At 44.1% G+C, this 16952-nt stretch overlaps 1 protein-coding gene across 1 annotated transcript in view; it reads left to right on the plus strand.

The window, feature by feature from the left end:
- Positions 1 to 8909: 8909 nt before the first annotated feature.
- LOC311110164 (C-type lectin domain family 4 member E-like) overlaps positions 8910 to 16952 on the plus strand; it is a gene marked incomplete at both ends in the record, with an annotated part of 56457 nt that continues 48414 nt past the window's right edge. Inside the window, one exon of the mRNA XM_084188719.1 lies at positions 8910 to 9012. Coding sequence (XP_084044845.1) covers positions 8910 to 9012 — 103 coding nt within the window. The remainder of the gene's footprint in view (positions 9013 to 16952) is intronic.

A 16952-nucleotide genomic window follows, 5' to 3' on the forward strand; every position in this document is an offset into this window, starting at 1 on the left:
GACAATTCCTTCGACCTCATGTCTTGGTTTTTGCTCTGACATGCACTGTCAACTGTGGGACCTTACATAGACAGGTGTGTGCCTTTCCAAATTATGTCCAATCAATTGCATTTACCACAGGTGGACTCCAATCAAGTTGTAGAAACATCTTAAAGATGATCAATTGAAACATCAGAGCTCAATTTCAAGTTTCATAGTAAAGGGACTGAATACTTATGTAAATAAGGTATTTCTGTTCTTTATGTGTAATAAATGTTTAAATGACGAAGAGAGATGATGGAGAACTCTCAGATGAAGAAATGGCAGATATTGAAGCAACAAACAAACTAATAGAGAGAAAAATGGACAGGATGAGGAGAATGTTGAGAGAAAAGGAAGAAAAAGAGAGGGAGCAAAGTGAGGTAAGACAGCGTACAGGCAGAGATCTAGAGGAGGAAGAAGGAGCAGCAGCTGAAATATGGGGAGATTGCAATCAAGGCGTAAGGGAAGAAAGATTGCGCAATAGGAGAACATTGAGAAGACCTGAAAAATACAAGGGACAATATCAAATTCTAATAAAAGGTACCCAGGCTCACTATGTTCCGTGGGGATCACAGGACCTGGAAGGATTAGTTGCTCGTCTGCCAGATTTGCATGATGGGGCAGGAAAATGGATTAGGATTTTTGAGGAACAAACCATGGGGAACTGCTGGCTGTGGGGGATCTGAAGGCACTGTTGGCAAGGGTGGTTGGAAAGGCACAAATTGAGGATATACTGGGGAACAGTGACCTGAGTAGAGAAGTGAGTGACCCACAAGGAGATGGGATGGACTTTGATTCACACCGCCCCGAAGTCTGGAAAGCACTAAGACTGGAATACCCGGCGAGAATTGACCCAAGTCACTGAAAGGGGGGACACTGGGAGAAACTGAGAATCCAGCTGCCTATCTACATGAACAGAGGAAACGATGGAGACTGGAAACAGAACGAGATCCAGAAGGGGACCCACTGATGACAACTCTATTCCGAAACTCCATAATAGAGGCAATGCCCCAATCAGTGAGAAGCAGGCTGGAGGATGTGGTGGGACTAACCTCAAAGACACACAAATAATTCTGTGACCATGTGATACATGCAGTAGAAAAACACAGAAAGGATGAACAGAGACTTATGGAGCAGGGGAGAGACATTCAGAGGAAACTGACTCAACTCCAATTGGAAGAACTGACAAACAGAGGGAAGAAGAAAATCCAGGCCCCAGTAACAGCACCTGCAAATGAAACAGGAATAATGGCTGCAGTCACTCCAGGAGGGCCATATCTGCCTCCTGCGCCACAGCACCAGTAGTGAATGTGTATGCACAACAACCCCAGCAATGGAATAATAACAATAAACAGCAAAAATGTCAGCAAAATAATCAAAAAGGAGGGATTCCCCTCCTTCCTGTCAATGCTCCTTTCCCTGTACATGCCCTAGATAGCCACCCGTTGGGATCGGGGTTGATTAGGGAGGTCACAGCGCCACTTAGGATGAGTTCGCAGGGGGGTCATGAGGAGACTATTCAGTTATATCTGATCGACTCTCCTGCGTATCCAGTGGTGCTGGGGCTTCCCTGGTTGATTACCCATAATCCCTCTATTTCGTGGCAACAGAGGGCTCTTAAGGAGTGGTCTGCCCAGTGTGTGGGGCGATGTCTGGGTGTTTCCGTGGGGGCGACCTCGGTGGAGAGTCCAAACCAAGTGCCCGCAATGCACATTCCCCCTGAGTATGAGGAGGTAGCTCTCGTGTTTAGCAAGGCGAGGGCGACGCGATTGCCACCTCATAGACAGGGAGATTGTGCGATAGACCTCCAGGCAGGAGCAGCGCTTCCGCGGAGCCATGTGTATCCTTTGTCTCAAGAGGAAAAGGGGGCTATGGAGACATACATAGCCGAGTCTCTGAGACAGGGATACATACGGCCCTCCACATCCCCTGCGTCCTCAAGCTTCTTTTTTGTGAAGAAAAAGGATGGAGGATTGCGCCCGTGTATTGATTACCGTAGTCTCAATCAGATCACTGTGAAATACAGTTATCCACTCCCTCTGATTGCGACTATGACGGAATCATTACACGGAGCGCGGTTCTTCACAAAACTGGATCTCAGGAGCGCCTACAACTTGGTGCGCATTAGGGAGGGCGATGAATGGAAGACAGCATTTAGTACCACCTCGGGTCATTACGAGTATCTCGTCATGCCATACGGGTTGATGAATGCTCCTTCAGTCTTCCAATCCTTTGTGGATGAGATCTTCCGGGATATGCAGGGGCAAGGTGTGGTCGTGTACATTGACGACATTCTAGTGTACTCTTCTACCCGAGCCGAGCATGTTGCTCTGGTGCGCCGAGTGTTGAGGAGGCTGTTGGAGCACGACCTGTATGTCAAGGCAGAGAAATGTCTGTTTTTCCAGGAGTCTATCTCCTTTTTGGGTTATCAGTTGTCCGCGTCAGGGGTGAAGATGGAGGTTGACTGTGTGTCAGCCGTGCATAATTGGCAAACCCCAACCACGGTTAAAGAGGTGCAGCAGTTCTTGGGCTTTGTGAATTACTACCGGAGGTTTATCCGGGGCTTTGGACAGGTGGCAGCTCCCATAACGTCCCTTCTGAAGGGGGGTCCGGTGCATTTGCAGTGGTCAGCTGAGGCGGACAGGGCTTTTGGGAGACTGAAGGGCCTGTTCACTTCGGCTCCGGTGCTGGCGCATCCGGATCCCGCTTTACCATTTCAGGTAGAGGTGGACGCGTCAGAGGCCGGTATAGGGGCCGTTCTATCGCAATGGTCCGGCACGCCACCTAAACTCTGCCCCTGTGCTTTTTACTCCAAGAAGCGAAATTATGACGTAGGGGACAGGGAGCTGTTAGCCGTGGTACAGGCCCTAAAGGTGTGGAGACATTGGCTTGAGGGGGCTCAACACCCTTTCCACATTTTGACTGACCACCGTAACCTGGAGTACATCCGGGCAGCTACGAGACTGAACCCTCGCCAGGCTCGGTGGAACATGTTTCTAGCCTGGTTCGTATTTAAAATCACGTACATCCCTGGGTCCCAGAACGGTAAGGCCCCTCCGCCTGCCCTGCCGGAAGCTGGGTCGGCGGTTTGTGGGGCCTTTTAAAGTCCTGAGGAGGTTGAACGAGGTGTGTTACAGATTACAACTACCTATTGATTATAAGAATATTAACCCCTCGTTCCATGTGTCTCTCCTCAGGCCGGTGGTAGCTGGTCCACTCCAGGACTGTGAGATAGCAGAGACTCCTCCGCCCCCGCTGGACATCGAGGGGGCTCCGGCGTACACAGTTCGGTCCATCCTGGATTCGAGACGTCGGATGGGGGGTCTGCAATATCTTGTGGAGTGGGAGGGGTACGGTCCGGAGGAGCGGTGCTGGGTGGCGAGGAGAGATATCTTAGACCCGTCCCTTCTGACTGAGTTCCATCGTGGTCATCCCACGCGCCCTGCTCCGCGTCCTCCTGGTCGTCCCCGAGGCCGGGGTCGGCGGATGGCTGGAGCCGCGCGTCAAGGGGGGGGTACTGTCACGGTTTCGGCCGAGGCTGCTCCTCCTCCTTGTTTGGGCAGGCTTCGGCGCTCGTCGTCTCCGGAGTACTAGCTGCCACCGTTCGTTGTTTCTGTGTTTGTTTGGTTTGGTCTGTTTTGGTACACCTGTTTCTCATTTTGTCTTGATTATGTGCCCTTTAAGTTCTCGTTGTTTCTGTTTTGTGGTTGTGTGTAGTTGTTCCTTGTCAGCTGGTGCTTCCAGTCAGTTTATGCTCTATTTTGTATGAGATAGATAGTCCGCACTTGTTGTGCGTGTTCGCAGTGTTTTGCATTTATACGCTGTGTGCGTTATATTTTCTCGTGCCTCCGGCTCTGGTTGTAGCCGTTCATTTATGTGGACTTTACTAAAGTATTTTTGGACTAGCATCTGTGTCCTGCCTCTGATTCCTACACCACACCTACGCCCGCTCTGACACTGTCCTGCAGAATGTTTATCATTTTTGGGAAATCCCTATCATTACAGATTCTATAATCAAGTAGGATGGGGAGAGTGGTGTAAAAAAATTGATATCAGAATAGAGCCCAGAAAAATGGAAGCACCGGAAAAATACCATATAGACTATAATCTAAATGATGAATGCTACAATAAAACGGATGGGGAGCACGATTTGGGAAAATGTAAGGGAAAGTGTGAGACCACATGGCACCTAAATAAAGACATATCCTGGAATGCAGACCCCACAGAGCGGTTTATCAGGCAGCACGATCAAGTACTGGGGTAAAAGCTACAATTGGAGGGCCGGGTGACCCTGGGGAATGTGAGAAGCAAACGCTGGCAATGCCATTGATTTTTCCTTATGAGGATCAATCGGTGGCAGTGGCAGATTTCTTTTGGGTATGTGGAGAACAAAATATTAGAGCTACTTTGCCTAAAGGATGGAAGGGAGTATGTTCTAGAGTACAAATGCTTCAGGAGGTGGTTATATCAGAGTGGGAGGTAGACAAAATAACAAATAGGGATGCACAGAATAATAATAAAAGGGTAAAAAGATCATATGAACATGACCCCAGTGTATATTTAGATGGAATAGGTAAACCCAGAGGAATTCCAAATGAATATGAGGCAAGAGATTAAATTAAAGCAGGATTTGAATCAACAAAAACCTAGAATGGATCAATTATATTTATTATAATCAACAAAGGTTTATTAATTACACAGACTCTGCATTATCAGCTCTAGGAGAGCAAGTACATGCTACTAGTAGAATGGCATGGCAGAATAGGCAGGCTCTAAACTGGCTATTAGCAGAAAAAGGTGGAGTTTGTGTTATTTTTGGAGATGAATGTTGTACTTTTATCCCCAATAATACTGCCCGGGATGGTTCTTTCACTGAAGCAATGACTAAGCTCAAAGGACTACGAAAAGAGGTTAAGGATAATGCTGGGTATGATACTCATGTTTGGGACTGGATGGAATTAACTTTGGGAAAATGGGGTGCAATGTTTACAAAAATGGCAATAATGATAGGAATGTCACTTGTAGTGATGGGAGTAGTGTTTTGTTGTATACTACCTCTGTTAAAATCACTTTTGATTCAAACCACAGTAAAACAAATTACTGTACAGACCATTGTTACTAGTTCAGCCAAAGAAATACACCCAGTTCAGGGAGCTCCAGGACAGTATGTAAATGAATATGGGAAGTTTTGTAATGTTAAAGGAGGACCAATGGTCTGTCCATTTGGGAATCCTGAATGTTTGTATGGAGTTGTTCCTGGGGGTGGGTGGGCTTCCCATGGTTACAAAGCCCAATAGAACAATTTGGAGGTTAATTTAGAGGAAAACCTTCCAGACTTGTAACCAATTCCTGACTGGGCTCTGGGTCCTCATCAGGATGGGTCAAGTAATGAGAAAGATATATTGGTTTAAATATGTGCATGTAAAATGTAACCACATATGGCAAGGCTAAGAATAAGTAAATGCACATGCTTACATTCATTTTTAAAATTAATCTTTGTATTTTTGGGACTTGTTGGAAGTCCCAAAAGGGGGGATTATATAGGAATATTTTATGTATCATTAAGGCAAATGTAGGGAGATGCCAAAGGTAAAATATAATAAACATGTTTGATATTTTATAATCCAGATACATGCTTAAATAAGGAATATAGCCATGTAGTATATGCTGTGTTTTAAATGAATGAATGTGCTCTTTCACAAAAGCTCTCAACAGTATGCGTTACATTAGTTATTTTTTAAGAAGGGGCCTAAGCCACGCAGCCAATAGAATGATAGAATGAGCGGCTTCATATAGAAAAAAGCATTCATGACCTTTTGGAGTGGACATTGTGTGTCAGCTGGACGTTGAAAAAGAAGGATGGTGTAGAACTAAAATAAGTTAGGAATTTGCCATAAGGGGGTAACTGTATATGCCATGTATGCATGTTTGTGCATTTGTGTGTGTGTATAAAAGGGAATTTCTAAGCCAGAGAGAGACAGTTGTTCCATGGAACATCTCGGCATTTGTTATTAGATAATAAAGGTCTAATTTTTGGATTCACAAGCTCCAGTTTCTTGAGAGATATTTTTGAGTTGATTACTTTTAAGTTAAATATTTCTACTACACTACTCAACTACTGGTCATTGAAGTTAGAATCATACAGTAGATATTACCATTACAAGCCAGTTAGAAAGGTAATCATAAGTAAGTTAACACTATAAGAGGTCAGACAGACTGAATTAGTTGATTAATTGATTGATTGGGGTAATCATTTATAGATTCGGCACGGTTAGTTAAGATGGCCAGCTACCTCAACAAACAAGTGATTGATTTAAACGAAGTTACTGAAGGAAACCGGAACAGAGCAACGAGGAGCGTGAAGACTGAGACCCATCTCTCAGGTAAGAACTAAGAATTCTGTGCATCTTATTCTCTCAAACACAGGAGCTGAGGCACACAGGCAGGTCTGCCACGTACAAATGGAACACATTCACACACACACACTAATACCACATAATGGAAAAACACTTGTATATTTTTGGGGGTTTCTGTCTTCTGTGTGGTTCAGTTGTTACAGAGCGTGGGGTTCAAAACCTGCTGGGGTCACGTACACTAAAATATATGCATTCAATGTATCTTTTCACTTTAGTTATTGGAACTATTTAAATAAGATTAATTTAAAATAACATTTTGAAACAACAACACAGGGGACACCTCACCACTTTTTTTGCTAAACAGCTGAGAGACGGGGCTGGAGAAATATAACCACTCTCAAATTCATAGAGAGAGCTACAGTATGGATGCAAGGACTGACCATTATAAGAATATTCTAAGATAAATAAACAACGCATAGGACTAGAGGTCAAGAGGGAACGTACAATCAATGGAAAGAGTTGTTTTTCAGTTCAACGTCTGTTTAAAATCTGTGTAGGGGTTCCAACCAGGGACTCACAGCTACATGTGGCAGGTTCTCATTGGTCCAAGTTGTCTATACATTGAGCCTGAAACGGGATTCTTGGTATTTGGCCATTGGCCCAATTTTATTGCAAGGAATTCTAATTGGTCAGCCACATGCTAGGATTGAGGCTATAAACTCCATCCTGTCTCTTTGTTCAGTGGAGAAACACTGAGGACAGGGAAGAATGAACATCTGCCATCTACTTTCCAGCATAACGACTATGATTTGTTTTCTTTGAATAAATATATTTTTCTCCCCCTGATTTGCTTTGGGGTCAGTGTTATTGAAGAATAACATTACATTTACGTCATTTAGCAGACGCTCTTATCCAGAGCGACTTACAGTTAGTGCCTACATTATTATTTATTTTTTTAATACTGGCCCCCTGTGGGAATTGAACCCACAACCCTGGCGTTGCAAACATCATGCTCTACCAACTGAGCTACCTCCCTGCCGGCCATTCCCTCCCCTACCCTGGACGACGCTGGGCCAATTGTGCGCCGCCCCATTGGTCTCCCGGTTGCGGCCGGCTACGACAGAGCCTGGATTTGAACCAGGATCTCTAGTGCCTTAGACCACTGCGCCACTCGGGAGACATCAACTGCTAACACCATTCATGATCCAACGAGGCCATTGCGTTCATCCACCTCTGGCCTGCTGGCTCCCCTACCTCTGCTGAAGCATAGTTCCCGCTCAGCCCAGTCAAAACTGTTCGCTGCTCTGGAGACATTTAAAACCCCACCTCTTTAAGGAATACCTGGGATAGGATAAAGTAATCCTTCTACACCCCCTTACCCCAACCCACCCCCCCCAAAAAATAAATAAATAATAATAATAAAAAAAAAACAGTAAAATAAAATAGAAACAAATAATAAATAAAACAATTTAAAAAAATAAACATTGTAAAGTCGTTATCCCACAGGCTATAAGGTGAATGCACCAATTTGTAAGTCGCTCTGGATAAGAGCGTCTGCTAAATGACGAAAAAATTTGAGGCTATACAGTGCTTGTTTACAATTCCATTGTTTATAATTCCATCCGAAAACAAGCTTATATTTTCGGTTCTGATGTGGTTAGATAGTTAAACTTATTTTTTCAAGAATCAATAGGTAAATATCACTAATTTAAATTGATGTAAAAAAAAAATGGATATAGCAATTGCAGATTGCCCCTTTAAATCATGCTACAGCTATATTGTGTATCTTTGGTCCTTTTTTCTTCATTTAGTAGCTTCCTATTTATCAGACTTGCCATGACTACGCTCTTGAGCAAACTGTTGCTGCCAACCCACAATTGGGAGAAAACCAATGACACATTGGAAATGTTAGGTTCTCAGAATTAGTTAAGGATTTGTGGGATGATGTGTGTTCTGTTTTAATCTAAATCATTAGTGATGATGGTGTGTGTGTGTTTGTGTGTGTTTGTGTGTGTGTGTGTGTGTGTGTGTGTGTGTGTTCCTCTGCAGATGGAAAACCAAGACTCTACAGCCTGGTTGCCGTGTGTTTTGGAGTGCAGTGTGTTCTACAAGTCACTCTCAACATCTCCCTGAGGCTGGCTTTCTGTGAGTGAGATTGGGAAAAAGGCCCCTATTTGGCCATCGATGGGCAGTCACAAGTACAAGGCATTACGTCACTTCCTTATGAAAAATGCCACAGACAGGCCTTGCCAAATATTACGTCCTGCTTGAAAGTGATTGGACACTTAAAACATTCTATCAACTGCAGTGCACCACAGACAGACATCAGAGAGGAACCAATAGAGACGCATATCAGAGCAGCTACTCAACTACTGGTCATTGAAGTTAGATTCATACAGTAGATATTACCATTACGAGTCAGTTAGAAAGGTAATCATAAGTAAGTTAACACTATAAGAGGTCAGACAGACTGAATTAGTTGATTTATTGATTGATTGGGGTAATCATTGATATTCGGTACAGTTAGTAAAGATGGCCAACTACGTCAACAAACAGGTGATTGAATTAAACAAAGTTACTGAAGAAAACCGGAACAGAGCAACAAGGAGCGTGAAGACTGAGACCCATCGCTCAGGTACAAAGAATGATCTCTATCTTTCACTCTCTCACACGGGGATGCAGGCAGGTATGAATGCACGCACGCACGCACACACACACACGCACACACACACACACATTATAGTAAAACACATGTTTTTGGTTCTGTCTTCTGTGTGGTTCAGTTGGTACGGAGCGTGGGGTTCAAAACCTGCTGGGGTCACGTACACTAAAATATATGCATTCAAATTTATTTATTTTACTTCTATTTTTGAAACTATTTGGAACTATTTAAAGATGACCAATTGAAAATAACCTTTTTAAACAACAACACAGTGGACACCCCGCCACTGTTTTTGGTAAACAGCTGAGGGACGGGGCTGGAAAAATGTAAAGACTCTCAAATTCATAGAGTGAGATATGTATGCAAGGACTGACCATCCACAAGATCAAAATGATAGTTTTAACCATCTGAGGCTATATGGTGTTTGTTTACAATTCCATCGTGAAACAAGCTGACATTTTGGTTCGTGATGGGGTTAGACGGTTCAACTAAGCTCATGAGGCATTTACAGTAAAAGTTACATTTTCAAGTATCAATGGGGAAATATCATTAATTTAGAAATCACAGATTGCACATTTTAAGTCATGCTGCAGCTATATTGTGTAACTTTGGCAATTTAATCATACATTAGCTTCCTGTTTATCATATTTGAGATGACTGCAAGCTTGAGCAAACATTTGCTTCCAACCCTCAATCTCAATATAGTCCCAAATGCTTCCCTGTTAGCACAGTTGCCTTTACCAGGGCCCATAGGGCTCTGTTCAAACGTAGTGCACCATATATGGAATAGGGGGCCATTTGGGACTACCCCTTTTCTAATGCACTACTTTTGCCTAGGGCCCATGGAGCCGATATACTGTATATCTTTTATTATTTACATTTTAGTCATTTAGCAGACGCTCTTATCCAGAGCGACTTACAGTTAGTGAGTGCATACATTTTTTATTTTATTTTTTCATACTGGCCCCTCGTGGGAAATGAACCCACAACCCTGGCGTTGCAAACACCATGCTCTACCAACTGAGCTACACGGGACTATTATTATCACAATGTAGTTAAGTGATGACAAAGCAAGTATCACAATTCCAGAAATGTTTCAATATTTCTCAACACACAAAAACACACCCATTGTAATTATGTAGTACAAAGAAATGTGCACCCTGTTCACAACGGTCTATTATTTTGTGGCGCGTGAGTTTCAAGTTTGGGGAAGTTTACCCTAGCATTTCTACTGATCTGTGAGCCAGTTATGATTTTCATGTTTATTTTCGTGGAAGAGTTTAATTTCAATAACGTTTTGGTTTCTCAATATCAACCAGCCTCTGCCATATGGACACATTGATACACCTTGATTGGCTTAATAAATCAGCGCATGGAACTAAGCAAAATAGCCTATAGGCCAATGTAGCAGTAGGCCTATTGACAACTAAGTAAAAATGCATAAACCCCACAAATAAAAACAGAAAACATCCTGTTGAAAATGCAGGTTCTTTCAATCTCATTCATCTCTCTACTCAGCCTGCCTGCCTCCCTTTCGGTCTTGACTTGCGCTATCACAAATGAAGTGCAATGTTGTATCAAATCAATCAGTTAGTGAAGGGCAACAATGTATCAAATCAATCAGTTAGTGAAGTGCAACATTGTATCAAATCAATCAGTTAGTGAAGTGCAACATTGTATCAAATCAATCAGTTAGTGAAGAGCAACGTTATATCAAATCAATCAGTTAGTGAAGGGCAACATTGTATCAAATCAATCAACTGGGTCCGGCCCAATGACTGTAAATATGAAGGTCCGCCCGGAAGCTGACGCTAGCGAACTTGCAACATTTAATCAACTAGCCTATTCCGGGCCCTCAGAGTTTTTGTGCCAGTGAGCTCGGGACAGACACAGCTGTTTTCACGCAAAGGGAGATCAGGTATTTTATGACATTTCCACTGGATATATGCTGACTTCAGAACATGACATTTTGCTGTTTCACACCGTGGACTGGTGTTTATCAAAAGGGAGAGTGTTGTAAAGGTCTCTGACCTACTCGCTGTAAGCCGTCTCATCGTCGTTGGTGATCAGGCCTACCACCGTCGTGTCATCGGCAAACTTAATGATGGTGTTGGAGTTGTTCGCGGCCACACAGTCATGGGTGAACAAAGAGTACAGGAAGGGACTAGGCATGCACCCCTGAGGGACCCCATGTTGAGGGTCAGTGTGGCGGATATGTTGTTGCCTACCCTCACCACCTGGGGGCGGCCCATCAGGAAGTCCAGGATCCAGCTGCAGAGGGAGTTGTTTAATCCCAGGGTCCTTAGTTTAGTGATGAGCTTGGACGGCACTATGGTGTTGAACGCTGAGCTGTAGTCAATGAACAGTATGGAGATTGCATCATCTGTGGATCTGTGGGGAGGTATGCGAATTGGAGTGGGTCCAGGGTGTCTGTGATGATGGTGTTGATATGAGCCATGACCAGCCTTTCAAAGCATGTCATGGCTACAGGTGTGAGTGCTACGGGGCGATAGTCATTTAGACAGGTTAACTTGGCATTCTTGGGCACAGGGACTATGGTGGTCTGCTTGAAACATGTAGGTATTACAGACTGGGTCAGGGAGAGGTTGAAAATGTTGTTGAAGACACTTGCCAGTTGCTCATCGCATGCTCTGAGTATGCGTCCTGGTAATTTGTCTGTGAATGCTAACCTGTTTAAAGGTCTTAGTCACGGAGAGCGTGATCACACAGTCGTTCGGAACAGCTGGTGCTCTCCTGCATGGTTCAGTGTTGCTAGCCTCAAAGCAAGCATAGAAGGTACACTACATGACCAATTGTATGTGGACACCTGCTCGTCGAACATCTCATTCCAAAATCATGGGCATTAATATGGAGTTGGTCCCCCCTTTGCTGCTAGAACAGCCTCCACTCTTCTGGGAAGACTTTCCACTAGATGTTGGAACATTGCTGCGGGGACTTGCTTCCATTCAGCCACAAGAGCATTAGTGAGGTGAGGCACTGATGTTAGGCGATTAGGCCTGGCTCGCAATCGGCGTTCCAATTCATCCCAAAGGTTTTCAATAGGGTTGAGGTCAAGGCTCTGTGCAGGCCAGTCAAGTTCTTCCACACCGATCTCGACAAACCATTTCTGTATGGACCTCGCTTTGTGCACAGGGGCAATGTTATGCTAAAACAGCAAAAGGCCTTCCCCAAACTTTTGCCACAAAGTTGGAAGCACAGAATCATGAAGATTTCCCTTCACTGGAACTAAGGGGCCTAGCCCGAACCATAAAAAACCGTCCCAGACCATTATTCCTCCTCCACCCAACTTTACAGTTGGCACTATGCATTCGGGCAGGTAGCGTTCTCCTGTTATCCGACAAACCCAGATTCGTCAGTCAGACTGCTAGATGGTGAAGCGTGATTCATCACTCCAGAGAACACGTTTCCACTGCTCCTGAGTCCAATGACGGCGAGCTTTACACCACTCTAGCCGACGCTTGGCATTGCACATGGTGATCTTAGGCTTCTGTGCGGCTGCTCGGCCATGGAAACCCATTTCATGAAGCTCCCAAAGAACAGTTATTGTACTGATGTTGCTTCCAAAGGCAGTTTGGAACTCAGCAGACGATTTGTACACGCTTCAGCACTTGGCGGACCCGTTCTGTGAGCTTGTGTGGCCTACCACTTCACAGCTGAGCTGTTGTTGCTCCTATACATTTTCACTTCAAAATAACAGCTCTCACAGTTGACCGGGTCAGCTCTAGCAGGGCAGAAATTTGACAGAATCCACTCATTTGAAGGGGTGTCCACATACTTTTGTACATAAAGTGTAACTAGCTTGTCTGGTATGCTCGCGTCACTGGACAGATCGCTGCTGGGTTTCCCTTTGTAATAGTTTTCAAGCCCTGCAACAACGAGTGTCAGAACCTGTGTAGTAGGATTCGATTTTGGTCCTGTATTGAAGCTTTGCCTGTTTGATGTTTCATTGGAGGAGGTAGCGGGATTTCTTATAAGGGTCTGGATTAGTGTCCCGCTCCTTAAAAGTGGCAGCTCTAGCCTTTAGCTCACTGCCGATGTTCCCTGTAATCCATGGCTTCTGGTTGGGATATGTACGTATGGTCACTGTGGGGAAGATGTTGGCGATGCACTCATTAATGAAGCCGGTGACTGATAAGGTAAATTCTTCAATGCCATTGGATGAATCCCAGAACATATTCCAGTCCGTTGTAGAGAAACAGTCCTGTAGCTTAACATTCACTTCATTGCACCACTTCTGTATTGAGCGCGTCATTGGTACTTCCTGTTTTAGTTTTTGCTTGTAGGCAAGAATCAGGAGGATATAATTATGGTCAGATTTGCCAAATGGAGGGCAAGGGAGAGCTTTGTATGTGTCTCTGTGTGTGGAGTAAAGGTTATTTAGAGTTTTTTTCACTTCCAGTTGCACAGGTGACGTGCTGGTAGAAATGAGGTAAAACAGATTTCAGTTTTCCGCCACCACCGTTCTGTCCAACCGGTGTATAGAAAAAACAGCTAGATTCATATTTACCATGTCCTTGTTCAGCCACGACTCGGGGCATACTTCTATTTCACTGTACAGCCTTACCTATGGATTGTGGATCAATGAAAGGGGGTGTCAGTCTACTCAGTTACACACACGGAACACAACTGTGAAGAGTTTACACAAATATTAGGATTGTGGGTTAGTTAGATCACAAACATGTCTAAACTACAGTTATTGAGTGAAAACAGAAAAAAGACAAAGAGATCTGTCAGAAGATGGGAACAACAAGCAGGATCATGTGGATCAACACTGTTAGGAAATCAAAGCATCTCTGAATCATCCATGCTGTGGGTTTCAGATAAATAGAAGCATGATTTACTTTTTTTAAATGTTCACTGTAGGAGGAAATGGACTTGTGGAAGTGACTCAATTCTGTGGAAGAGCCACAACTAATGTTTACTCATAGTGACGCAAGAAAACACACCGATTTCCTTTCCTCACCAAGTTAAAGTGTGCAGAGGGGGTCTTCATAAGGTGATCATGTAAAGGTTGTGATGTTGCAGTTTCTGTGTATGTGTGTATAATTTTATTTCCACTTCAGAGCAAGATGCCCCTTGACACTGATCCTAGCTTGAAAATTACAAAGGTTAAGACAACAGCGTCACAATAATGCAGGTTTGCTAAACACAGAAGCACAACATCGCAAGACTTCCTTGAACACTTGCGAAACAGACCAAACAGACAAGGCCGGCGTTTGTGGAAGTCAATGAGAGATGTGAAAAATTCTTCCTTAGTTGTTAATTTTCTCAAAATCTAAAGGCACAACCTAGATTCAAGCCATGTCTTAAATAGTTCTACATGTTATTACTCCAACCTCATAAATTTGACAAAAACAACTTTATTTGGCCTGTACATGCGCACGTCGCCGCAAGATGACCGTTAGACCCAATGACCTGTTTTTGCTCATGAGCTTCTCTAGCCAATGTCGCCATGACATCGCCTACAAATGTGATCAGGGATTTCTATTGGAGTAGCAGTTTTAGCATCTCTTCATACTGCACTGTCTTCGCAACCGCTCTGAATCAAGCATTGTAGCAATGCTGCCTAGGCAGAAGGGAAGCGGTCCGAGCAATTTTGACAAAAACAATGGATATATTTTTGTTGTGCAAAATTGGTAGAATCTTAATTCGAATGATTCACAGCTGTAATTGCAGCAAAAGGTGCTTCCACCAAGTATTAACTCAGGGGGGTAGAGACTTATCCAATTATGATATTTCAGTTTTCTTTGTTCTATAACTTTGTTTCACTTTGAAAATGTGGAGTACGTTGTGTAGATCTGTAGAAAATAAATAAAATTAAACCCTTTTAAGATCAAGGGGGTGTAGACTTTCTATAAGCACTGTAATGTAGCATAGTAGGTCTGTAAAAACCTACCACGACACCGACGTCTCGCTTCCAGACAAGCTAAACACCTTCTTCGCCCGCTTTGAGGATAACACAGTGCCACTGACGAGGCCCACTAACAAGGACTGTGGCCTCTCCTTCTCCGTGGCCGACGTGATTAAGACATTTAAGCTGTTAACCCCCACAAGGCTGCCGGCCCAGACGGCATCCCTAGCCGCGTCCTCAGAGCATGTGCAGACCAGCTGCCTGGTGTGTTTACGGACATATTCAATCTCTCCCTTTCCCAGTCTGCTGTTCCCACATGCTTCAAGATGGCCACCATTGTTCCTGTACCCGAGAAAGCAAAGGTAACTGAACTAAATGACTATCGCCCTGTAGCACTCACCTCTGTCATCATGAAGTGCTTTGAGAGACTAGTCAAGGATCATATCACCTCTACCTTACCTGTCACCCGAGACCTACTCCAATTTGCTTACCGCCCCAATAGATCCACAGACGATGCAATCGCCATCACACTGCACACTGCCCTATCCCATCTGGACAAGAGGAATACCTATGTAAGAATGCTGTTCATTGACTATAGCTCAGCATTCAACACCATAGTACCCTCCAAGCTCATCATTAAGCTCGAGGCCCTGGGTCTGAACCCTGCCCTGTGCAACTGGGTCCTGGACTTCCTGACGGGCCGCCCCCAGGTGGTGAAGGTAGGAAACAACATCTCCACTTCGCTGATCCTCAACACTGGGGCCCCACAAGGGTGCGTGCTCAGCCCCCTCCTGTACTCCCTGTTCACCCATGACTGCGTGGCCAAGCACGCCTCCAACTCAATCATCAAGTTTGCAAACGACACAACAGTAGTAGGCTTGATTACCAACAATGACGAGACCGCCTACAGGGAGGAGGTGAGGTCTCTGGGAGTGTGGTGCCAGGAAAATAACCTCTCACTCAACATTAACAAAACAAAGGAGATAATAATATAATAATAATCATATGCCATTTAGCAGACGCTTTTATCCAAAGCGACTTACAGTCATATGATTGTGGACTTCAGGAAACAGCAGAGGGTGCACCCCCCTATCCTCATCGACGGGACCGCAGTGGAGAGGGTGGAAAGCTTCAAGTTCCTTGGCGTACACATCACTGACAAACTTAAATGGTCCACCCACGCAGACAGTGTGGTGAAGAAGGAGAAACAGAGCCTCTTCAACCTCAGGAGGCTGAAGAAATTCGGCTTAGCACCTAAAACCCTAACAAACTTTTACAGATGCAAAATTGAGAGCATCCTGTCAGGCTGTATCACCGCCTGGTACGGCAACTGCACCGCCCACAACCGCAGGGCTGTCTAGAGGGTGGTGCGGTCTGCCGAACGCATTACCGGGGGCAAACTACCCGCCCTCCAAGACACATACAGCACCCGATGTCACAGGAAGGCCAAAAAGATAATCAAGGACATCAACCACCCGAGCCACTGCCTGTTCACCACGCTATCATCCAGAAGGCGAGGTCAGTACAGGTGCATCAAAGCTGGGACCGAGAGAATGAAAAACAGCTTCTATCTCAAGTCCATCAGACTACCTCTTTAAGGAATTCCTGGAATAGTATAAAGTAATCCTTCTTCCCCCACCCCTCATTAAAATAAAATATTTTAAAATATATTTTTAAAAAGGAGGTTGTCCTACTGGCTATCATAAGTTGAATGCACCAATTTGTAAGACGCTCTGGATAAGAGCGTCTGCTAAATGATGTAAATGTAAATGTTAAATAGCCATCGCTAGCACATTAGGGGCTACTGCTGCCTATTGAAATCACTGGCCACTTTAAGAAATTGAACACTAGTCACTTTAATAATGTTTACATATCTTGCACTACTCATCTCATATGTATATACTGTATTCTATTCTATAATATTCTACAGTATCTTAGTCTGTCATTGCTTGTCCATATATGTATATATTCTTAAATCCCATTCCTTACTAGTTTTGTGTGTTTTAGGTATATGTTGTGAAATTGTTAGATATTACTTATT

Source organism: Coregonus lavaretus (genome assembly GCF_964263955.1).
Source record: "Coregonus lavaretus genome assembly, contig: SUPER_35_unloc_2, whole genome shotgun sequence".
Lineage (NCBI taxonomy): Eukaryota > Metazoa > Chordata > Actinopteri > Salmoniformes > Salmonidae > Coregonus > Coregonus lavaretus.